Source organism: Bufo bufo, chromosome 1 (assembly GCF_905171765.1).
Source record: "Bufo bufo chromosome 1, aBufBuf1.1, whole genome shotgun sequence".
Lineage (NCBI taxonomy): Eukaryota > Metazoa > Chordata > Amphibia > Anura > Bufonidae > Bufo > Bufo bufo.
In genome coordinates, this window is record NC_053389.1 from 204,002,923 (window position 1) to 204,029,904 (window position 26,982).

A 26,982-nucleotide genomic window follows, 5' to 3' on the forward strand; every position below is an offset into this window, starting at 1 on the left:
ATGTTTGGGGTGATATCTTTTTTACATGACAGGAAGGAACATATTATGTGCACCTAATCTTTGTAAAACCTGTAGGTAGGGACAGACATGGAGAGTGAGCCCTAACCTAGAACCCAGCCCGCTTACCATACCTACTTGCAGAGCAAGCCCTAGGTAGGAAGACCACAACTGGTGGACAGTTCCTAAGCTTCTTAACTGCAGACACAGACAAACACCAAGAGAAAAAACAACACAAAACAAGTTATAGAGTACCAAACTAGAGACAGAGAATGGTCAGAAGTCAAGCCCAGATCAGAACTGGATGGGCAATGTAGTACCAAACGACAGACAGAGAGTGGTCAAAAGCAAGCCAAGGTTAATAATAGAAGCAATCCAAATGCACACAGAACCGGAACCAGGAGCACAGCTAGGGAGTGAAAACCTATCACTGGCACTGGTATCTAGCCAGGAAGGGGTTTAAATAAAGCACTGAGTCCCAGGATCAGAACCTGATGACTCAGTGCTCCATTAGTCAGAACACTAGCACACAGGAATACAGCAGGTGAACAATCAGCCCACTGCTAATTTCCTCCAGCACACGCCCACTGTGGGGAGAAACAGCATGGCATCCTGTTGCAATGAGAGAGACACCATGCTAAGCTACGCCCCCTGGTGACTGTCGTGGCACCAAGGGACGTAGCTTGCCATGGTGTCTCTCTCATTGCAGCCGCGCCAAAGGTGGATAGCTCGCTGCTGGAGCCCAGACAGGAAAGTTTGTGACAATCTCCATGCATTTTTAGTTACACAGGATGTTTAATTTCGGTTTTACAGGCAGCTGGTATTTTTTAAATGTCTTACACTGATTTCTCAATTTATATAATACTAGCAGAAGGACCCGGCTTCGCACGGGTATATTTCATCTATTTAATTTAATGTTTCCGTGTGTTGTTAATAGATATCAACAGTATCCCCCATAACAGTGACCACTACAGTACACCGCCCCTTAACAGTGAACTTCACAGCCCCTCACCCCTTAACACTGAACCCCCCACAGTGCCCCGCCTCCTTAAAATGGGACCTCCACAGCAACCCATTCCCTTAACTTTGACCTTCACAGCAGCCTGCCCCTTTAACTGTGAGTTTTACAGCACCCCACCCCCTTGACATTGACCTCCTCAAGGGCCCGCCCCCTTAACAGTGACCTATACAGCACCCCGCTCCTTAACACTAACCTCCACTATTCCCTGCCCCCTTAACAGAGACCTCCACAGCACCCGTCTCTTTAACAGTGACTGCCACAGTACCCTGTTCCCTTAACAGTGACCTCCACAGTACCCCACTGCCTTAACAGTGACCTCCACAGCCGTTGCCCCTTTAATAGGGGCCCATGTCCCCTTAACAGTGACCTTCACAGTGCCCGCCCCTTTTAATAGTGACCTCCACAGTGCCTGCCCCTTTAACAGTGGCCTCCACAGCAGCTTCTCCTTTAATAGTGGCCCCTGCCCCCTTAACGGTGACCTCCACAGCAGCTGCCCCTTTAATAGTGGCCCCTGCCTCCTTAACAGTAACCTCCACAGTGCCCTTCCCCTTTAAGGCTAGGGCTACACGACGACATGTGTCGCGCAACATTTTGTTGCACCAATTTCGCGCACCAATTTTTATAATGATAGGCTATGGTGTCGCACTGCGACATGCTGCGACTGGGACATGACAGTCTCAAAAACTCCATCAAAGATGGATGCATGTAGCAGTATAGTTGTGCGCTATGTGTCGTGCAACTTATTGTCGTCATGTAGCCCTAGCCTAAAGCTGACCTACAGCAGTGAAGAAAAATGGCTGGGTTGTTATAGAAAGCTGGAGTAAAACTGCGTGTATATGGAGACTAAGGGCCTGTGAGCTTCTATTGGCTGATAAGAGACATGTGACCGTGTGTTGCAGTTGGGATATGAAGAGAAAGACTTGCAGGCTTGTATTAGCTAATGCAGGTCATTTTTTGGGAATATTTCAGGAGCAGTACATCCTAGAGAGCCGAGACCCGGTCTAAAACCTTCCTGGACACCTGATGTACCCGTGTGCCAAATTTGGTGAAGATCGGTTGAGTTGTTTGGTCGCACATAAAGAACAGACAGACAGAAACAAATTTTTATATTATAAAAGATTGTTGAATTAGTTAGGTCTGATAAAGGCTTATCATTTTGTTCTATGTATTGTATTTCAGATCAGTGGAACAATGCACAACACAGGACGACATGTGTCCTTCCGGCCTGATAAGCAACATGAAGTTAACATTTCTGGTGGTCCTCTATTATATAATCACCGACTTGAAGAAATAATGTTGCATTTTGGCAGCGAGAATGGCATTGGGTCAGAGCATCTCATGAACAAAGAAGCTGCTGCTGGAGAGGTGACTGTAACAACAGAAATAATTAGAACATGATACTCATAAATTTAATTCTGTAATTACTGTGAGACACTAAAAGCAATTTAATTATAAAATGTTTCAGTTACTGAAAATGGCTTTGAGAGAAATGTAAAAGATAGATGTAATAACCGAGTAGGGAACATTAATAATAGATAGCTACACAGATAAATAAATTGATGGATAGATAGATAAATAGATGGACAGATAGATATGAAATAGGATTGTTAAATAGACAGATAGATATGGACAGATATGGATATATAGATAGATATGGATATATAGATAGATATGGATAGATAGATATGGATAGATAGATAGATAGATAGATAGATAGATAGATATGGATAGATAGATAGCAGATAGATAGATAGCAGATAGATAGATAGCAGATAGATAGATAGATAGCAGATAGATAGATAGATAGATAGATAGATAGATAGATAGATAGATAGATAGATAGATAGATATGGATAGATAGATATAAACTGCTCAAAAAAATAAAGGGAACACTTAAACAACACAATGTAACTCCAAGTCAATCACACTTCTGTGAAATCAAACTGTCCACTTAGGAAGCAACACTGAGTGACAATCAATTTCACATGCTGTTGTGCAAATGGAATAGACAACAGGTGGAAATTATAGGCAATTAGCAAGACACCCCCAATAAAGGAGTGGTTCTGCAGGTGGTAACCACAGACCACTTCTCAGTTCCTATGCTTCCTGGCTGATGTTTTGGTCACTTTTGAATGCTGGCGGTGCTTTCACTCTAGTGGTAGCATGAGACGGAGTCTACAACCCACACAAGTGGCTCAGGTAGTGCAGCTTATCCAGGATGGCACATCAATGCGAGCTGTGGCAAGAAGGTTTGCTGTGTCTGTCAGCGTAGTGTCCAGAGCATGGAGGCGCTACCAGGAGACAGGCCAGTACATCAGGAGACGTGGAGGAGGCCATAGGAGGGCAACAACCCAGCACCCTTTGTGCAAGGAGGAACAGGAGGAGCACTGCCAGAGCCCTGCAAAATGACCTCCAGCAGGCCACAAATGTGCATGTGTCTGCTCAAACAGTCAGAAACAGACTCCATGAGGGTGATATGAGGGCCCGACGTCCACAGGTGGGGGTTGTGCTTACAGCCCAACACCGTGCAGGATGCTTGGCATTTGCCAGAGAACACCAAGATTGGCAAATTCGCCACTGGCGCCCTGTGCTCTTCACAGATGAAAGCAGGTTCACACTGAGCACGTGACAGATGTGACAGAGTCTGGAGACGCCGTGGAGAACGTTCTGCTGCCTGCAACATCCTCCAGCATGATCGGTTTGGCATTGGGTCAGTAATGGTGGTGGGTGGCATTTTTTTGGAGGGCCGCACAGCCCTCCATGTGCTCACCAGAGGTAGCCTGACTGCCATTAGGTACCGAGATGAGATCCTCAGACCCCTTGTGAGACCATATGCTGGTGCGGTTGGCCCTGGGTTCCTCCTAATGCAAGACAATGCTTGACCTCATGTGGCTGGAGTGTGTCAGCAGTTCCTGCAAGACGAAGGCATTGATGCTATGGACTGGCCCGCCCGTTCCCCAGACCTGAATCCAATTGAGCACATCTGGGACATCATGTCTCGCTCTATCCACCAATGTCACGTTGTACCACAGACTGTCCAGGAGTTGGCAGATGCTTTAGTCCAGGTCTGGGAGGAGATCCCTCAGGAGACCGTCTGCCACCTCATCAGGAGCATGCACAGACGTTGTAGGGAGGTCATACAGGCACGTGGAGGCCACACACACTACTGAGCCTCATTTTGACTTGTTTTAAGGACATTACATCAAAGTTGGATCAGCCTGTAGTGTGTTTTTCCACTTTCATTTTGAGTGTGACTCCAAATCCAGACCTCCATGGGTTAAAAAATTTGATTTCCATTTTTTTATTTTTGTGTGATTTTGTTGTCAGCACATTCAACTATGTAAAGAACAAAGTATTTCAGAAGAATATTTAATTAATTCGGATCTAGGATGTGTTATTTTTGTGTTCCCTTTATTTTTTTGAGCAGTGTAGATAGATAGATAGATAGATAGATAGATAGATAGATAGATAGATAGATAGATATGTTTGTGTGAAATGAAATACTGATATTCTTTAGCTTGTATAAATCCATAGTAGGACAGCCATAGACTTGGTGCCTCCATACACGTGCACATACATTAAGAGTTTCCTTTCTGTCACAATCAGCATGAATCTGGTGGCATGCTCTATTGGATGAGGTAAAATTGGCACCATATGCTACCCTCATGCCTGCACACAGCTTTAATGTGCATAACGCTGTTAGGCTTTTTAGGTCTACAATATGTATTCCAACTCCACTGCATTAATATTAATACAGCCCTCCTACCTCCATTCCTTCTACTATATTTAAGGTAATGGTAAATAGAGAACTAAACGATTCTGGTGATAAATGATGTCGTTATTATACTGGGTTCATTAAAACATGAGAAAATTACATTATTTTCCTTTAAATAGAAACATTTAATGCAATTCTGTAAGAGCCTTTAAATAAGAGTCATAAATGATGCTTTTTATCCAAGTCCAACTGAGCCACAATTTATTACTACATAAGACACAAGTACTGAAGCAAGTGCCAGATTAATTGATTTGCCTACGTGTAGCCCACTATGCAGCTATTTTATATTTTTATGTCACTGTTGCTTAGTTAATGAAACATTACTTATGTGTAAAATAAATCAATAATCGGAATAGATTAGACAGGGTGCAATGAAATATAAATGAGCTGTTGTAGATAAATACTGTATTAACATGAAATGCATTGTTTCACTGTAACAATGCTTTGCCTCCTTAATGGGTTTTATGTTCTATAGTTTGCTTTTGTCACTTTGCATATAATTACTAGCTAAAGACAGGGGCGTTGCTGGGTCAAACATTCGGGGCCTGGGCCCCTGATGTTTTGTCCCTGGCCCCGAATGTCCTGCCTGCCTGTTAGATACAACTGTATTGCCATCCTCAGGACGGCAATACAATTGAATCTAATGCACTGCAAGAGCTGAAGGACCTGTGATGACCTCACAGATCATGTGATCAGTTCTATATGCAGTAGCTGAAAAGGTCCTGGGAAGATGTCACCATCATGTGACCAGTGCAGGAGAGGAGGGCTCAGCAGTGAAGAGAAGCTCTGGGAAGAGGATGAGGTGAGGTCTGCTACATGAGGAGAGGTAAGTGAAGATTACTCAGTGTGAGAGGCAGAGCAATGTTGGGAGTTGTAGTTATTTAACTGAGACTGTATGTTAGGGCTGAAGGGAGGGAAGTTATTTACATGGGACAGTGAGGTGGAGTGATGTTAAAGGGAACCTGTCACCTCCAAAACACATATAAAACCGACATCATTACCTTACAGTAGCCCCCAGTGTGTTCACAATGATGTTTTTCATTCTTCCATCGGATGCTGCATACTGTAGAAAAACGAATTTTTAATCACCGTCCTCGCTATTTTCAGATTCAGCTTGAAGTCAAGGAGGCAACGGCCTCCTTGCTTCAAGTAAAAATAAGCCCGCCCCTTACCCGTCCTCTTTACTTTTATTGACATCCTGCCTAGAGGCTGGGATCGCGCAAGCCTCGCACATGCCCGGTGCGCTCCATGTTACTGTGCGATCCTGTCTCCAGCTCCTACAGTCAGCCGGCAGCTTTGTTCTCACTGCGTATGCGCCGGACATTTCAAGTGTGCGCGCGTGCCCGGCGTTTCTTTTCCGGTAAGATAATATTTGTGCCCCTGGATAATGTGTCTAAATAGTGTAATACCTGATGCTGGTGAGGTCGGGGGCAAAGCATGACCACTGGCTTCCGTTCTCCTGCGCCTGAAGCCAGTGATCACACTGACGCTACAGACAAGAAACACTTGAAATGGCCAGCGCATGCGCAGTGAGAACAAAGCTTCTGGCTGACTGCGGGAGTCGGAGACGGGAATCGCGCAGTAATATGGAGCGCACTGGGCATGCGCGAGAGTTTCCTGATCCCAGCCTCTAGGCAGGATGTCAATCAAAGTGAAGAGGACGGGTAAGGGGCTGGCTTATTTTTACTTGAAGCAAGGAGGCCGTTGCCTCCTCCGACTTCAAGCTGACTCTGAAGATAGCGAGAAGGGTGATTAAAAATGTGTTTTTTTACAGTATGCAGCAACCGATGGAAGGATGAAAAACATCATTGTGAACACACTGGGGGCTACTGTAAGGTAATGATGTCGGTTTTATATGTGTTTTGGAGGTGACAGGTTCCCTTTAATTACATGGGACTGAAATTTGAAAGTGGCTGGGGTAGGGTGATGTTATTTACATGGGACTCAATGTTGAAGGGTAATGTTATTTATACGGGACTGCATGTTGAAGGCAGCTGTGGGAGGGAGTGATATTATTTACATGGGATTGAATGTTAAGGGCCAATGTTATTTACTTGGGACTGCATGTTGGAGGTGGCTGGGGAGGGGGTAATTTTATTTATATGGGACTGTATGTTGAAGGTGTCTGGGGGAGGGATTGATGTTGTTTAAATGGGACTGTATGTTGAAGGCGGCTGGGGAGATGTTATTTACATGGGACTGTATACTTGGGGCACTTCGGGCGAGCATTATAACAGTAGGGGGCGATATAAATATTGGGGCACTGTGGGGGCATTTGAAATCCAGGGGACATTAGACGTTCCTATTACTACTGGGGGCTCTATAGGAGGGATCCGCATTATTTCTACTAAGAGTACTATGGGGGCCTTATTAGTACTGAGGGGTCAGTGGATAGCTTTATTACCACTGGGGGAATAATAGGGGGCATTATTTCTACTGGGGGCTCTGTGAGGGTATTATTAATACTGGAGGGCTCTTCTACTAATGGAGGCATTATTACTGTTGGGTCCAGTAGGGGGCAGTATTACTAATGAGAGCATTCTAGGAGGGAATTACTACTGGTGGGATTATGAGGAGTACTGTTACTATGGGGGGGGCCCAAATTTTTCTCCAGGATAGTATTTGGGGGTACAGAAAAGTAAGGAAGCTAAGATGTCTGTGTGTCACACTCTGTAGAGACGAGTCGGCTGAGAGAAGTGTCCGGACCAAATGGAGAAGATGATGACAGAGAAGATCTACATCAGAGGAGATGTCACCTGGGAGGAACTAGATGTGAGAGGTACGTGCTGCTGTATAGCAAGTACAGGAAAATTTCTTCAGTGCTAGTGTTTACAGGGGGGGGGGGATGCGGTTGTTCAACTTAGAGAATTGGGCCATATGCATTGGTGCTCGGGCCCCAGATATTTTGAGACCCTAGCAACACCCCTGGTTAAAGATATAATACAAATACAATCTAGTATGTAGTTTCCCAGGTTGAATCAGTGCTGATCATCACGTGGTCCTCCACTGCTCATGTAAACATCATCATATATGAGACAGGACCCCCACTGCCAATTTTTGACCTCGATGTTGATGTACAGTATATGACTCTTACGGATAGCTTCGCTTTTCAGCAGACTCCTCAGAGTGGCTGAATCCGCAGTGGTAACCATACTTACATGATGTTTGCTGCTGGGTTATGCCACCCCACCAGCTCTGCAGGTCCTGAGACTCCCCGCATCAACATTCATTTTGTTGCCGTGTCAACTGACCTCTGCAGCCAATGAAAGGGCCACAGCAGTGACGTGTCACCATGCAACACATCACTGGGTCATTTAATGCAGTTAAAGGGGTTCTGTCACTTCAGCAAGTGGCATTTATTACATAGAGAAAGTGAATACAAGACACTTACTAATGTATTGTGATTATCCATATTGCCTCCTTTGCTGGCTTGATTCATTTTTCCACTGCATTATACACTGCCTGTTTCCATGGTTACGGCCACCCTGCAATCCAGAAGGGGTGGTCATGCTTGAACACTATAGGAAAAAGTGCAGGTCTCTCTGGTAGCTGGGATCGTGAGAGTGCTCATATGCTGGTGCTTTTTTTCTATACTGTGCATGCACGGCCACCACTGCTGTATTGCAGGTTGGTCGTAACCATGGAAACGAGACGTGTAAAATGTGATGGAAAAATGAATCAAGCCAGAGGAGGAAGCAATATGGATAATAAAAATCCATTAGTAAGTGGCTTGTATTAACTTTCTCTGCACAATAAATGCCATTTGCTGAAGTGACAAAACCCCTTTAAGGTTGCCAACCTTAGAACGCCATGAGCGTCACTGCACAAGCATTGCACTGGTACAGTGAGTAACATATACTGTCCCAACAGCATCAGTCTACATTGTTTAAACAGGCAGCTGGATAATTGCTATTGATGACATTGTATGTATACATAAAGGCTATGTATACCTTTAGGCAGGGCTTTTTTTCTCAGAGAAAAGGTGGTGGAACTCACCCCCCCTCCTCTGACCACGCCCCTACCCACCCCTAGGACCGCCCCCTAAAACCGCCCCTTTAGAGAACAGGGATGCAAGTAAAATTTGGGGGGTCTATAAAAGTCCAGCCCAGCAAAGAAACCCCCCAGATGGGGATGGCACTGTTAATGGGGGATCTGGGGATGGCACTGTTATGGGGTGGAGGATCTGTGGATGGCACTGTTATGGGGGATCTGTGGATGGCATCCACAGATCCCCCATCCTATAACAGTGCCTGCGCTGGACGGAGGACAGGGAGCCTGAAAACCGGACTGTCCGGACTAAAACTGGACATCTGGCCACCCTAATGGCACCTGCAGCTATGGACAAGACAGGCAGCTGTGAGAGCAGGACAGGAGGGGGAGTGGTGAGAGCAGGACAGGAGGGGCGTGGTGAGAGCAGGACAGGAGGGGCGTGGTGAGAGCAGGACAGGAGGGGGAGTGGTGAGAGAAGGACAGGAGGGGGAGTGGTGAGAGCAGGACAGGAGGGGGAGTGGTGAGAGCAGGACAGGAGGGGGAGTGGTGAGAGCAGGACAGGAGGGGGAGTGGTGAGAGCAGGACAGAAGGGGGCGTGGTGAGAGCAGGACAGGAGGGGGCGTGGTGAGAGCAGGACAGGAGGGGCGTGGTGAGTGCAGGACAGGAGGGGGCGTGGTGAGAGCAGGACAGGAGGGGGAGTGGTGAGAGAAGGACAGGAGGGGCGTGGTGAGAGCAGGACAGGAGGGGGAGTGGTGAGAGAAGGACAGGAGGGGGAGTGGTGAGAGCAGGACAGGAGGGGGAGTGGTGAGAGCAGGACAGGAGGGGGAGTGGTGAGAGCAGGACAGGAGGGGGCGTGGTGAGAGCAGGACAGGAGGGGGAGTGGTGAGAGCAGGACAGAAGGGGGAGTGGTGAGAGCAGGACAGGTGGGGCGTGGTGAGAGCAGGACAGGAGGGGCGTGGTGAGAGCAGGACAGGAGGGGGCGTGGTGAGAGCAGGACAGGAGGGGGCGTGGTGATAGCAGGACAGGAGGGGCATGGCTGCCAATAGCAGGAAAACCAGGCAGATCTGCTTAAGAAGATATATTTGTAAGTGTAATATCTCCCTACTTTTTTTTACAGTTTTAATAAGTGCTAACAAAGTGGCCAACCCCTTTAAGTAAGTGTTTATGAGGTCAGGAGATCAGAGCTATATATGAGCCATCAGATGATGCACAACAGCGCATGTGGAGAGTGTGCATATACAATATTGATCCATATTGATTCAGTTAAACTTATTATCTAATTATCTGGAGGCCGAATTAAGACTTCTATTTCCAATCCAGTTAGCACCGGATGTCACTGGACACTTAGGGTCCATTCACACGTCCGCAGAATGGGTCCGCATCCGTTCAGCAAATTGCAGAACAGGTGCAGACCCATTCATTCTATATGGGGCAGGAATAAAGGTGGACAGCATTTTATCCGCATTTCCAGAGCGCACCCGCGGTCTTCCGGTCTGCTCCTCCGGAGAAAAATAGAACAAGAATAGGCAGTTCTATGGGGGTGCGGGCCGGGTGTATTGCGGATCCGCAATACACTACGGACGTGTGAATGGCTCCTCATATAGACTTCCGGGATTTATTTTATTTTAATTGTTATATCTATTTGTTAGATATTGTTGTTTTTTGCTACTTGTCTTATAATCATTTATTTTATTTACCAACTACTGTATTAATTAGACCATGGTATGCCCAGAGATCCTACATCTACTACATATAATTGCACCATAGGTACCTAGTCAGTGCACTCAGCATCCAGCTTTATCCATAGCCTGTTAGGTGAGCCACTAATGCATTGTTCTACATCTGTGTTTAAGGTCATTTGTATGTTTTTAGTGCAGTGTATTATATGATATGAAACATGTCTGCAATTGCTGTTGATTAAAAATGTATAACTGTTTTATTTCTGCAGATTGCATGTATTAGAATATAATGGAAGCTGCCAACATCCGATTTCCTGTCACTTCAGTTTCCAGCTCATCTCCAGAAACCTCATCTAAGCTTAACGGCTATATGTAAACCTTCAGGGGCAGTTTTTATGATTGCACTTTACTACTTTTGGGCAATTTATTTTTTTCAATTGGTCTTTATCAAAAATGTTCAGCCATTTCAGAGATACAAAGGTTAAAAAAAAAAATCAGTCTGTTTGCAAGCTTTGACTTTGTTTTCTTTCAATCCCGTTATCTGAGAGCTCATGTGTAGATCTTATCCCTGATCTCCTGACCTCATAAACACTTATTTAAGCCATATTCTAAACAGTTTAATAAGAATTGAGCTATAATGAATGTTTATAAGGTCAGGAGATCAGAGATAAGAGCTACACATGAGCTCTCAGATGACAGGATTTGAAGAAAAAAGAAGCCACAATGTGAAAGCAGACTGATTTTGTAACCCTTGTATCTCAGAAATGGCAGAACATTTTTAATAAAGTCCAATTGAAAAAAAATTACACTTAGCCCAAAATGAATAAAATGCAATTATAAAAAAACGTCCCCAAATGTAAACATAGCCTTTAATTCTTACCAAACCTAATCAACTGAAATCAGATTTACTTTTAGAAGAGTGTTGAGAGGAGAAAATGTGGCTGGAGACAGGGTGATAGGGGCTGTTGAAATCAAGACGGTATAATAGGCAACCTCCGGCACTCCAGCTGTTGTGAAACTACAACTCCCAGCATGCATACTTGCTCTGCTCTTCTCAGAACTCCCAAATGAATTGTAGTTTCACAACAGCTGCAGTGCCGAAGGTTGCTGACCCCTGGTATAGACTTAAGCAGCTTGCAGTGTATTGTAATAATGCAAGCTGCCGAAAAATTAACTATTCAAATTTATCAACTGAACCCAATTGCAGAAACGTTTTACATGACATAATAAATGAAAAATACTAAAACCTTGCGCCTCTTTAAAGACCTGGTGAACCCCACGAAGGCTCTGAACAGATACCAGAAACCACAACAGGTAATGTGAACAACAGTGATGAGTGGCAGGGGCAATATTTGAATTTGCGATATTGCGCGAATATTTGGGCAAATATTCATCATATATTCGAGAATTCATGATTTCCAGTCATTATTTTCCTGATTGCGAAAAATCGGCATTCGGAAAATTTGTGATAAAAATTTGCAATATGAAAATTTGTGATCAACACTACTCCTAAAGTCAAAGATACTGTAGCCTTCTCATTGGCCCACAAGCAAGAAGCAGTGGGGGATCATGGGTACTGATGAAAAAAAATCTAGAATATTCGCGATTACGAAGATATAGCACAATATTCTACTGTAGATATTCGCAAATTCTCGAAGTGCCAATATTCGCGATAAAAATTAGCGATTTGAATATTCACGATCAACACTAGTAAACAAAGTCTTACTGAGCTCACGGCTGTGATGAGTATAAAATTATAAGAAAAGTTAGACTAATAACATGTTATTAAGCCATTAAATCGCATGTTTTACATTTCCTTTTTTGCTTCTTTTTATGGCTGTATTAATCTGTGCTTGTCCATGCCCGCTCTCTCTGCTTTCTACTTATCCATCTTGTTTCTTTGAAACTATGAACCTTGACTTTCTATCTTCTCTTTTAGCTACTGACCTTGTGAGATACCCCTCTCTTATTACAGGTACAGCTGATTCATTATAACCAGGATTTGTACAGTAATGTCAGCGAGGCGTCCCGCAACCCCAATGGCCTGGCTATAATCTCTTTGTTCGTGAATGTGAGTTCTTGTGTTTTTCTGCAGTGAATGCACGCTTTTCTCTTTTTACTACTATTAAATGGAGAAATCCCCATACAATTACAGTTCTTTTATTGCATGATTAGCTCTGGCGGTCATTGTAAGTTTTGTACATCTCTGCAAGTATCTGCAATATTGAACTTACAATAATACTTGAAATGATAGTACGGTCTTACAATAACTGTAATCTTACTATTATTACTTTGCGTTTTTAATAGATATTAAAACTGTCATGTAAAGCACGTTGTGTAGGTTGAATATGCACTGCATAGCAAGATTATTATACACGTATGTAACACTTTAAAGGGCATCTGTCAGCAGGATCAACCCTATAAGGTCTCATGCACACGATCGTATGTATTTTGCGGTCCACAAAAATTACGGATGACGTCCGCGCGCATTCCGTATTTTGCGGAACGGAACAGCTGGCCCCTAATAGAACAGTCCTATCCTTGTCCATAAGGCGGACAATAATAGGACATGTTCTATTTTTTGCGGAACAGAAATAGAGACATACAGAAACGGAATGCACACAGAGTAACTTTCGTTTTTTTGTGGACCCATTGAAATGAATAGTTTCGCATATGGTCGGCAGAAAAATCTAAACGGAACGGACACAGAAAGAAAATATGTTCGTGTGCATGAGCCCTTAAATCAGCTATATGTCTGGTAGGGTTAAATAGGACCTTTCATCGGTCCAAACATTGTGAAATAAGTATCATGACATATACAGCGGCGCCCAGGGATCTCACTGCACTTACTATTATCCCTGGGCGCCGCTCCGTTCTCCCGTTATGTCCTCCGGTTTGTTTGTGGACTTGGTTATAGTAGGCGGAGTCTGCCCTTGTTCTGCTGGGGGCGTCTCCTTCTCCTAGGCTGTAGCGCTGGCCAATCGCAGCGCAGAGCTCACAGCCTGGGAGGTTTTTTCTCCCAGGCTGTGAGCTCTGCGATGCGATTGGCCAGCGCTACAGCCTAGGAGAAGGAGATGCCCATCAGAACAAGGGCAGTCTCCTCCTACTATAACCAAGTCCCCGAACATACCGGAGGACATAACGGGAGAACGGAGCGTCGCCCAGGGATAATAGTAAGTGCAGTGAGATCCCTGGGCGCCGCTGTATATGTCATGATACTTAGTTCACAATGTTTGGACCGATGAAAGGTCCTCTTTAACTCTGCTGATTAAAAACATATTTCTTCTCCTGATCCTTTGCTGTACTTAGGAGAAAAAAGTGTTTCAAAATATGCAAATTTGAGCTTAAATGCACCAAGGGTGGGCCCTAGCCACTGGTTGCACTGAAGCTACTCTCCTATGTGTCTCTGAACGCTCCCCCTATAACTTAATTGGAAGGTCCAGGGCAGGCTTCTAGGTGGAGAGGGAAGTGACCAGGGAAGCAGAAAGGAGAAGCTAAGGTGCACTGGCCTGTGGAACACTTAAAGGGGTATTCCGGTTACCATAAATATAACTTATGTTTTAGACTAATTCATTAATAATTACCTAATATAATGTGAATTTCACATATTTACTGTTCAGTAGTTATAAAAGTAGTTTTCTTCCTCTGCTACCCTCTGTGTTTCCTCATAAATTACCATGGCATCGACCTGTAGCTCTGAGCCTTTGTCAGGTCGAGCATGCTCAGTGTGTTGCTCTCAATTCTCTAGCTAAATGTCTTATGAAACAAAGGGAGTGTCAGTGTGCTGGTGATTACTGAGTAGAGGGGGCGTGGCTGGGCTGTATATCAGGTAGCCAATCAACAAACATCAACACTCACAGCAGGAAAGCTAGGGATTGTGGGGATTGTAGTGTTTGGAGTTTTGTGAGAGAAGATCCGGCACCATGATACTGGTTATATGTATAGGTATGGGTTCTGGTTGGGTCACAGCCTGCAGCCTTAATGCAGTTTTTCAAAAATTAAGTTACTTTACCTTTAATCCCTAATTTGCATATTTCAAAAGTCACTTATTTCTCCTAAATGCAGCAACGCATCAGGGGGAAAATAGCATGTTTTAAATTAGCAGGGTCAGCCGTACCAGGCATTATTATGGGGTTGATCCTGTTGACAGATGCCCTTTAAGAGTGAGTTGACATGTCAGATCTACAAAATCGACAGCTGAAATCCTAGGCTTACGCTCAGATTTCTACCACAGATAAGCGGTTTGATGTGCTCTGGATCCACATGAGGAGTAGCCCCATGCGAAGAGGCTAAGCTGCCTTGGGCTAATCTGCTGCCTTTTTCTAGACAAATCCACAGGAATAAGTATTATGGTACTTAGACCTGCAGGCTTCTTTCCACACAGAATAGTTTTCCATTGGAGAAACCCCATTCACAAGCATGGGATGTGGACTATTCGCTGGATATGATACAACCGTTGTTCTTTTCGAAAACTTTGTATTAACCCATAAAATATACACCGATTTGTGAAGACATTTTACATTTAAATACTGAAAATATTATTACTGCCCACCTATAAGGGTGAATCTAAGACCACATCATTTAATCTCTTATGTTTAGTACCTAGAGGATTTCTGGCTTTTTGTCTTAAGTATTATACAGTACTCCTGAAAAAAATCTTAAGGGTCCTTTTCCGATTTTTAGATGGGTTCAGTAGGGTAGTCTATTTGTGAAGATGAACCCAGTATTACACAACCCGATCTTTTGGCAGTGTGAGTGCTGATGGAAGATAACACATCCATTGGCCCTCTTTTGCAACGACAATGCACAGGCCAATGCATACTAAAGTTGGGAGGAATGATCACTATCCGGAAGTCATTCCTCCCTCATTCTGTTCTATTCAGTATCAGCAGAACATCCCTGATTACATCAGAAGATATGCTGCCAATAATTGGGAGCACATCCCTGATTACATAGGAAGATATGCTGTCGATTATCGGGAACACATGCCTGATTACATAGGAAGGTAAGCTGCCGATAATTGGGAGCACATACCTGATTACATAGAAAGATATGCTGCCCATAATCAGGAGCACATCCCTGATTATACAAGAAGGCTTGCTGCCGATAATTGGGAGGATACAACTGACTACATAGGAAGATATGCTGCTGATAATCAGAAGCATATCCCTGATTACATAAGAAGGTATGCTGCCAATAATTGGGGGGGGGGGGAAAGACTGACTACATAGGAAGATATGCTGCTAATAATCAGGAGCAAATCCCTGATTACATAGGAAGGTATGCTGCTGAAAATTGGGAGCACATCCCTGATTACATAGGAATATATGCTGGTGATAATCGGATCACATCCTTGATTACATAGGAAGATATGCTGCCGATAATTGAGAGCACATCCCTGACTATATAGGAAGATATGCTACCAATATTCGGGAGCGCATCCCTGATTACATAGGAAGATATGCTGCCTATAATAGGAAGGTATGCTGCAGAAAATTGGGAGCACATCCCTGATTACATAGGAAGGTAAAAGGTATGCAGCCGATAATTGGGGGGACAAGACTGACTACATAGGAAAATATGCTGTTAATAATCAGGAACACATCCCTGATTACATAGGAATATATGCTGGTGATAATCGGGATCACATCCTTGATTACATAGGAAATTGTGCTGCCGATAATTGAGAGCACATCCCTGATTACATAGGAAAATATGCTGGTGATAATCGGGATCAAATCCCTGATTACATAGGGAGAAATTCTTTCTATAATCGGGAGCACATCCCTAATTACACAGGAAGGTAAGCTGCCGATAATCGGGAGAACATCCCTGATTACATAGGAAGATATGCTACCGATAATCAAGAGCACATCCCTGATTACATAAAAAGATATGCAGCCTATAATCGGGAGCACATCCCTGATTACACAGACAGATATGCTGCCGATAATCAGAAGCACATCCCTGATTACATAGGAAGGTATGCTGCCGATAATCGGGAGCACATCCCTGATTACATAGGAAGGTAAACTGACGATTATCGGGAGCACATCCCTATTACATTGAAAGATATACTGCCAAAAATAGGGAGCACATCCCTAACTATATAGAAAGATATGCTGTCGATAATCGGGAGCACATTTCTGATTACACAGGAAGATATGCTGCCAATAACTGAGAGCACATGACTGACTACTGTATATAGAAAGATATACTGCCGATAATGGGGAGCATATCCCTGACTATATAGGAAGATATGCTACCAATATTCGGGAGCTCATCCCTGATTACATAGGAAGATATGCTGCCTATAATCGGGAGCACATCCCTGATTACATAGGAATGTAAAAGGTATGCAGCCGATAATTGGGGGGACAAGACTGACTACATAGGAAAATATGCTGTTAATAATCAGGAACACATCCCTGATTACATAGGAATATATGCTGGTGATAATCGGGATCACATCCTTGATTACATAGGAAGATGTGCTGCCGATAATTGAGAGCACATCCCTGATTACATAGGAAAATATGCTGGTGATAATTAGGAACACATCCCTGATTACATAGGGAGAAATTCTTTCTATAATCGGGAGCACATCCCTAATTACACAGGAAGGTATGCTGCCGATAATTGGGGGGGGACAAGACTGACTACATGGGAAGGTAAGCTGCCGATAATCGGGAGAACATCCCTGATTACATAAAAAGATATGCAGCCTATAATCGGGAGCACATCCCTGATTACACAGACAGATATGATGCCGATAATTGGGAGCACATGACTGACTATATACAGTAGGAAGATATGCTGCCTATAATCAGGAGCACATCCCTGATTACATTGAAAGATATACCGCCAAAAATAGGGAGCACATCCCTAACTATATAGAAAGATATGCTGTCGATAATCGGGAGCACATTTCTGATTACACAGGAAGATATGCTGCCAATAACTGAGAGCACATGACTGACTACTGTATATAGAAAGATATACTGCCGATAATGGGGAGCATATCCCTGACTATATAGGAAGATATGCTGTCGATTATCGGGAGCACATGCCTGATTACATAGGAAGATATGCTGTCGATTATCGGGAGCACATGCCTGATTACATAGGAAGATATGCTGTCGATTATCGGGAGCACATGCCTGATTACATAGGAAGATATGCTGTCGATTATCGGGAGCACATGCCTGATTACATAGGAAGGTATGCTGTCGATAATCAGGAGCACATACCTGATTACATATGAAGATATGCTGCCGAAAATCAGGAGCACATACCTGATTACATATGAAGATATGCTGCCGAAAATCAGGAGCACATCCCTGATTACATAGGAAGGTATGCTGTGGATAATTGAGCATCTTTCATCTCGATCTGCCGTTGAACATGCAAACCCTTGTTCGTCATCTTTTATCTGCATGTTCAACGGCTGATCGGCTGCTAGGTTTTGCAAACCAATTATTGGGAACAAGTGTTTGGGCCAGTTATCATAAACACGAAGTCATGCAGTGTAATAGAGCCTTTAGCTATAGCACAAGATTTCCTCACTTTCATAACTGCTGCACTAAGGGCTAATTCACATGACCCTGATTTGGTTCCGTATCCGAGACGCATTTTTTGCAGCTTTGATGCTGACCCATTGACTTCAATGGGGCCACAAAAGATGCGGACAGCACTCTGTGTGCTGTCCGCATCCGTTGCTCCGTTCCGTGGCCCCGCAAAAATTATAGATCATGTCCTATTCTTTGCAGATAAAAATAGGCATTTCTATAATGGGTCGGCCGTTCTGAAAATTGCGGAAGGCACACAGGCAGCATCCGTGATTTTGCGGATCCGCAATTTGCGGACCACAAAAAACGGCACATTTGTGTGAACGAGCCCTAAGGGTAATGATGACTAAATTTCATCTCCTAAAGCTAAGAAGGGGTCCTAGTTGTAAAAATTAGCTATTGAACTGCATTTTATAAAATAAGTTAAAGGGCTTAGTCACTTTGCAATATATTTACTTTACTCACGTTTTTTGCCCCTTTGCCTTCCATATTGTTTCTCCACTGCTGGTTTAGGACCTGTCCACTTGTTTTTTGCACTGTTTTTTGCAGCTCTGACCCCTATAGATGACATCACACAGAACGGCTCCATAGGCTCCTCCATCCTGCCGCCATTACATGCTCCCATACTGTCTTCTGCTGCGCCTACGCCACATCAAGAGTTTGTCATTTGTGCAGTAGAAACAATTCTCAGTCTCCATTGTGCTGTCCAATGTAGCCAACTGAAGTGAGCACGCACACTGTGAAAGCCTTCATTTGCTTAGTGCAGGGGTAAGTAACCTCCGGCACTCCAGCTGTTGTAAAACTACATCTCCCAGCATGCATACTTGCTCTGCTCTTCTAAGAAATATCATAGAAATGAATGGAGCATGCTGGGAATTGTAGTTTCACAACAACTGGAGTGCCGGAGGTAGCTGACCCCTGGCCTAGTGCCTCGTACTGCACAGATACCAAACTCTTGATGTGGACTCTGCACAGTAGAAGACAGGATGGGAGCATGCAATGATGGAAGGATGGGGGGAGTCTATGGAGCTATTTTTTGTAATGTCATCTATAGGGGCCATATTTTGGGGCACCTACCCTACACGGCAGTATGCTTACTTTGAAACACATTTTGGAGGTGACAGCCTGCCCTTAATCAGCAGCATCAACCCCATATATGTCTAGTTTAATCTGTTGAATCCTTATAAGTGCTCTTTAAGGATGCAGCTAATTTTGGAGCGTATTTTTCCATTTTGTATCTGACTACATTCCAAGACCCAACTTTTTTTTCCCACTTCCCTTGTTGGTACTACAATCACTGTTCATCATAGTATGACAAGGGGTGAACACCAAAGATCTGAGTTTTCTTGTATGACAGGAAAGATTAAAACATTTTTTTACTGTGGTTTGTGTAGTGGCCTCCAATGTAAAATCAGTCAGGACACCCTTAACATACCATATGCAACATAACAGTGGTTTATCTTCATTCAAACAGTTTATAAAGAAAAAGGTGATCTAAAAATGCACTTAGGGCCCCTTTACATGGGCCAACGATCAGGGTAATAATCAGGGGAAAGCTTTCCTTTGAAAGATTGCTCCCAATAACTGCCCTGTGTAAAGGTGTCACCGATCATACACTCATTCATCAGAAGAAAGCATGGTTGATGCAGTCACCAAAATCATTGTTTCTGGGCAGCAGATCATCCTGGGTAAATCAGCTGCCCAGAAGCAATACAGCAATCACTTTTCACCATACAGAGGAGATGATTACTACATGTTAATGCAGCTCTCACCTCCTCTAACGAGCTGGCAATTATTGGGCAAAAACGGTGCGTTCCTACTAACTCCCTGCTGTGTTGGCTCGTTACCTTATCAAACTGACCTTGGCTTGCAGTAAACCATTAAGGGCAAACTAAACAGAGGCAGAATGTCCTTCTGTGGAAAAAGTAATACCGTAATTGCCTCCTATGGCAGAAATAACCTCCAGCAAGTATTTCTTAACCCTAATCATCACATTTAAATTATGAATAATCCTACTGAAAATTGAACTTTTACATTGAAAATAGGAATTTAAGAGTTGCATAAATATAGCCGAAACATAACACAGGTATTAACACCACATTATAACCCCTCTGTGACATAAATTTTAGCCTTAAAGGGGTTGTCCAAGAAGAAACAAGTGATCACCTATCTTTAGGATGGATAATAAATATATGAACACAGGGGGTCCAACAGATCACGAGAAAAGGTGGCCATGGATGTCATATACCATTCCATATGCTGTCTATGGGACTGACGGGGACGAATGTTAAATGACACAACATAGGATTTGCAAGCATTAATTATATGTTTTACAATCAAAACTACAGTAGTCCTCTTTCCTTCCACACTTACAAATGACAGAGGACAGATGTCCCCTTAGGAAATAGAATTTGAAAGGATCAAGACATTGCAGACATACTTTACTAACACTCTATAATATCAAGATACATCCTATTTTTTCTACTGGGAACCTTACTTTCTTAATTTAAACCTGGGGGTGTAATCATCCTGGAAAAAGTAAAATTGTTTACTTATTTTGTAGGCAGCATGTCAGTCCAAGGGGAAATCACTGTATTGGCAGTATTTCAAACCCACTCCTGACACTTGCATTGAGAGACTGTGTCATAAAAGGTATACACAGACTTTGCAGTAAAGCCTGTTCGTGGACAATTTCCGTTTCCTTAGGAACAACCTTTATAGCATTTTTTTTGTGTTGGAACGTTGGGATCTTTAAGAGCTGAGGGTTATTTAGATGGACAAGCTTGTGTCAACCCATCATTGCTAAATGAAGAGCTTGCATACCCTGCAGACAAGCTATACCTAGCTACATCAATGTCACCATATAGTAGAGAATTTCTGAGTTTGCTCCCTGAAGTCTATTCGGTCTTTATTTTAGATGGAGTAATTAAAACAATTCTGATCAGAGAACCTACAAGAAATCCCAGTACTTTCTCCCCTTTCTTTAAATTTATCTCATGTTGCAATCAAAACTAAGAAATAGACGTGGCCACCCTTACTTTGGTTCTAATTTAATGAAAGTATACCTAAACCTTTGTAAATAATATTTTTAATATACTTTATTTTTTCGACTAGCGAATATTGCATTTTAGAGTCCATACTTTTGTACACTGCTATGTATGGGAATACAGATTCACTGGAGCAGCACTGAACACTGCACAGGCAGAAGCTCGCATAGCACATCTCTGCTTTTGCCTGTACCAGTGCTGCTCTGCTAAAGCTTGGCACGAATAGGCTATGTCAGGCTTTAGGAGAACAGGCAGAGGAGTGATGTGCTATGGAGCTCCTGTCATGCGTTGAAATCTGCTAATAGCCTGTACCGATATACTATGCAGGTTATTAGTGGAGTGGAGCGAGTGCAGGGCAGGAGCTCTATATCACAGCACTCTTCCACCTATGCCCGCTCTGCTAAAGCCAGACCTAGCACATCTACACCAGGTTTAGGGGACCAGCACTAGTACAGGCAGGAACAGCCTATACAGGGCTCAGTGCAGTCACACGGGAGTCCGTCCCCCCATTCAACGGGAGTACGGTCTCTAAAGCGTAATAGACACTTGACTATTTCACTAGGAAAAGTAAAAAAATTATAATAATATTTAAATGTGTTACAAATATTATTTCTGTTACATGTGGAAAACGTTTTAGTAGTTTACCCAAAGGTTTAGGTACACTTTAAAACCTCATTCACACATCAGTATTTTGGGTGTTTTGGTCAGTGATTTCCATCAGTCTCCACAGACATAAGGTATAAGGTAAAGATCTCCACCTGACTGATGAAAATTACTGAGCAAACACTGATGTGTGAATGAGGCATAAGGCTTCACATTTTTCATGAAACCAATTCAGTTAATATCACTACATGTTCGTAAAACCCTTGACAGACTGCAATTAACTGCACAACCACTTGGTGGCCACATGTAGACTTTTATATAGGAAAGAGACCTTGTGATACAATACAGCAAAATCATCTTGTTTTGAAAAGCTGCTAATCTCCTGGCGGGCTTATCAGGACATGTCCAGCCAAGACGAGAAGTAAGGAGTCAGGATGAGCGAATTTCTTAAAAGTCACTTCAGGTTTGATCTAGCCTAACTGACCGTTCCATTCAGGTCCGAAAATTAAAACCAAATTGAAAGTTCTCTGATTGCCTGGAAAGTCTCACTCTTTCTCACACCTTCATTTTCTCGCTCTAATTGTCTCAAATCAAATCACACAATATTTAGGTTTAGTAGATTCAGAACTTTTTCAAATGTCAGGTTACATTTCCACAATCTAATTTCGCACAACCACTAGACCATCATTAAATTTAAATAGATTTAATGATCCTTTAAAGAGAAATGTAAAAAGAAAAAAATCTGCATTTAATGAAAGTAGTGCATGTTTACTCTTCACATACACACATATACAATGTATTACATCATCTTTTTCCTGAACAAAAATTTCAATTGTCAAAAAACTATTCCTATGCCTAAAACACTACAAAAATGTGCAGTAATGCATAGTAACTGCAAATGCTAAACATCAAAGAGGGACTAAATGTTTAATAATATATCCTCAAATATAAAAAGCCAGAATTTTAATGGTAAGATTATTTTGAACCTAGTATTCAAGTGAAAGAATGGTAAATTTCCGCCACAGGGTCAAACCAGTTCCTCAGAGAGCATCCCTCTGCATACTGCCTAGGATGACTGACTTCCTCAGATGTAGGAGAATTCCTTTTAAGGACCAAATAACCTAAATGGTCAAAAATACATGATTAATTGGAATCAATGGTGCAAACTGACATGTCTTAAAGAGAAGCAAGCAAGTGGTTCACAATGATAATATGATTTAGACAAGTTGTCAGACTTCAATTGTGGGGTCAGGATAACATTTTTCAATGGAACCAAATGGAACTAAATGATTATAATGTTTATGGTAACATACTTAAAGGGGTTGTCCCACAAATAAATATTCTACAGTTTTTGAAACAGGACCTGGATCTGAATACTTTTGTAAGTGCATGTAAATAAGCATCTATATAGCGCCACCTGCTGTTTGTTGTTTTTCTTATTTCTTTGACCTGCTCACTGAGAAGGCAGCACATGCTCGGTTTCATCCTTCAACTGCCTCCTGAGCTGTGATAGGGAGATCATGGACACGCCCCCTGAGCTGTAGCAGAAAAGACACTCCTCTTGAGCTGTCAGCTTGATATAAATCTAGCAGAACATTGAATGGGGAGATCTCTGGATCCATGTGAGGTACAGGGCTGGTTCTAGCTTTGTTAGAAAGAGATTGTCATGAACTATACTACAGTGCTGCCCATAATTATTCAAAATTTTGACTTAAAGTTACTTTTATTCAACCAGCAAGTAATTTTTTGACGGGAAATGACATACAGTAGGTGTCTCCCAAAAGATAATAAGACGATGTACAAGAAGCATTATTGTGAAAAAAAACATTTCTCAGCTTTTATTTACATTTGAGCAAAAAGTGTCCAGTTGGCGTAAAAAAGGAGAAGCCTTCAACCCAAAGAACACCATCCCCACTGTCAAACATGGTTTTGGGAACCTAATGCTTTGGGGGTGTTTTTAAGCAAAAAGACCAGGGAACCTAATCACAGTAAACGGCACCATGAAAAAAGAGCTATACATGAGGATTCTCAATGACAACATCAGACAGTCTGCAGAGAAACTTGGCCTTGGGCACCAGTGGACATTTCAGCATGACAATGACCCAAAACACACAGCAAAAGTGGTGAAGAATAGAGATGTCGCGAACATAAAATTTTCCGTTCGCGTACGGCGAACGCGAACTTCCGCAAATGTTCACGAACGGGCGAACCGCCATAGACTTCAATAGACAAGCAAATTTTAAAACTCACAGGGACTCTTTCTGGCCACAATAGTGATCGAAAAGTTGTTTCAAGGGGACTAACACCTGGACTGTGGCATGCCGGAGGGGGATCCATGGCAAAACTCCCATGGAAAATTACGTAGTTGACGCAGAGTGTGGTAAGTTGAATTCGAAATGCGATTAATATAACCTGCATTAATCGCATTGTGATTACAACTTAGAGCTAAGTTCCTAATGGTTGTATTGCTAGAATTGACGAATATAACGAATATAGCACTATATTCTCAATCTTCGTTATATTCTAGCAATACAACAACCATTAGGAACCCAGCTCTAAGTTGAATTTGCAATGCAATTAATATAACCTGTATTAATCGCATTGCGATTACAACTTACAACATTTGTGACACTGCAGCTTCAGAATGAATCTAAGATGGATGCTGTCCTTGCTTTTTGATAGGAGGTGGGAGGGTCTGGGAGGGAGGGTCTGCTGCTGATTGGCTGGAATGTGTCTGCTGACTGTGAGGTACAGGGTCAAAGTTTGCTCAATGATGATGTATAGGGGGTGGACCGAACATCGCATATGTTCGCCCGCCACGGCAAACGCGAACAAGCTATGTTCGCCGGGAACTGTTCGCCGGCGAATAGTTCGGGACATCTCTAGTGAAGAAATGGTTAGCAGACAACAACATTAACGTTTTGGAGTGGCCCAGCCAGAGTCCAGACTTGAATCCAATTGAGAATCTGTGGAGGAAGATAAAGATCAGGGTGATGGCAAGAAGACCCTCCAACCTGAAAGATTTGGAGCTCATTGCTAAAGATGAATGAGCAAAAATACCTGTGGAGACATGCAAAAAGCTGGTCTGCAATTAAAGGAAGCGTTTGATTGCTGTAATAGCCAATAAAGGCTTTTCTATTGATTATGGAGAAGGGTATGAATAATTTTGAACTGGACACTTTTTGCTCAAATGTAAATAAAAGCTGAGAAATGTTTTTTTTTCCACAATAATGCCTCTTGTACATCGTCTTATTATCTTTTGGGAGACACCTACCGGTATGTCATTTCCCATCAAAAAATTACTTGCTGGTTGAAAAAAGTAACTTTAAGTCAAAATTTGCCAGGGGTATGAATAATTATGGGCAGCACTGTATGTTTTTTATTGTCTTTCCACATATAAATGCACATCAGGTGATCAGTTGGTCCATCCAATGTACGGCATGGTGTCTATGCACTTTGCTGTGTCTGCTAAATCACCAAAGGGATCCCTACACAACAGCCTGGATCTCAAAAAACTCCAATCTCAACCATTTAACCCCTTAGATGCTGCAGCTGATATTGACAGAGATATTTAAGGGGTTTCTAACAGTAACTGACCTCACCATTGCCTACCACCCCCTATGACATAATCTTGGTTTGCCGATCTGTTTCTTAGGCTGCTAGACGCCAAAGAATGACCTTGAGGCAGGCCAAATGGAGGCTTATATAAACCCTGCAAGAAGCAACATCTAATAGGCTGTCAGCATAATAATGAAAGGTGTAAAATCCAGCAATACAGAAGTATTGTATTACATCAATGTATGTGAATTTCAAGTCAACTAGTGTTAAAAAATGTTTACATTAAAAAAGGAAAAAATAAAACTCCATTACAATGCTATCTTATGTCAAAAAGCTGAAAATAAACATAATGGGTATCGTTGCAACCGTAATGATCCAAACTATCAAATTATCTCATTATTTAACTTGCATAGTAAACAGCAGAAAATTACTGTTATTGTTTATTCTCCCTCCAAAAGAGGAAATAAAAGGCAATGAAATAAGCATATTTATCTAAAAATACCAATGAAAACAGCAGATCTGGGGTATAACTCTACTGTCATTAACCTGTGGCAAAATGTTCATATGCACATAAATAACTATGCAAAGACATGGGGAACACCATATGGATTTCACATTAATATAGGTGTAGAATTTTCTTTGAAATCCCTGTGAAATTCGACATGTGTGACCACACCCTACAAGATTACTATAGTGAGTTTAAAAAATATAATTATTTGATTTAGAGTCTTCTATGAGAACAGGTCAATTGATGTCAGCACTAGAGTTATTAATGGCACTATATATATATATATATATATATATATATATATATATAGCAGTCGAGATTTGTTTTAGGTCCGATTCACCACATTTTTTTAAAAGTTCGGTTCGGACCTACTACTTCTACCACTACTTTTGGTCGGAAAGATGGTGCTGCTACTACCAACATTCTGGCTCTGGGTCTTTCTTTTGGAACCCTTCCGTAGCCTGGACATTTTTGGGAATCTCAGATAATGTTGTGCACTACGCTGTGTCGTGGTGTAGTAGACTCGTATATATGCTGCTAGTTTGAATATAATCAACAACTCCCAAAAAATAAAAATAAATTATTAAAAATGTGTAAATTTGGAAAACGGATTTGGGCCTAAATGCGTTATCTCTCCCAGATACTTTTGTGTGCTATGCTATCTATTAGTGTAGTAATCGCTTATATATATGCGATAGTTTGAATACAATTAGTCCCCATTAAAAATATATATATATATTGGAAATGTGTTTGTGAATACAGAAATAAAGGGAAATGGATTTAAGCTTAAATTTGTTATCCCTCAAAGCTACCTTTGCGTGCTGGCCTGTGTATTGGTGTTGATCACCTATATGATGGTTTAATTAAATTTTACCCACACCGTAGGTATTGCAGTAATGACGTATATATGCTGCTAAATTAAATTAGAAGCACCCCTGTGAGGAATGTGGAGTTATGATCTAATTCCAGCCATTTTCTTTGAGCTAGCAGAGGAAGCAGACTCCACAGGGGGCCTGGCTTCAAAGCAGACCACATGTTTACAGTTCACACCCCACTCAGCCCCACTGGAAACTCAACTACTCTGGCAGGATAAATGCCGGTAGGGGGGCTGAGTTAATCATCAGAACAAAAGAATCCAACAGACATTATAAGGGATTATGAATTGCCCATCCATCACAAGCATAAACCAGTTACATATCTGCGGCCCTGGGACTAAGGCGTTCGTGCCCCTGGTCG

General features: G+C 42.5%; 1 protein-coding gene across 1 annotated transcript in view; it reads left to right on the forward strand.

Annotated features, from left to right (window-relative positions):
- The window catches only part of LOC121002823 (carbonic anhydrase-related protein 10-like), a 514,536-nt gene that overhangs the window by 378,964 nt on the left and 108,590 nt on the right, over positions 1–26,982 (forward strand). Inside the window, exons 4-5 of the mRNA XM_040434419.1 lie at positions 2,198–2,383; positions 12,438–12,533. Coding sequence (XP_040290353.1) covers positions 2,198–2,383; positions 12,438–12,533 — 282 coding nt within the window. The remainder of the gene's footprint in view (positions 1–2,197; positions 2,384–12,437; positions 12,534–26,982) is intronic.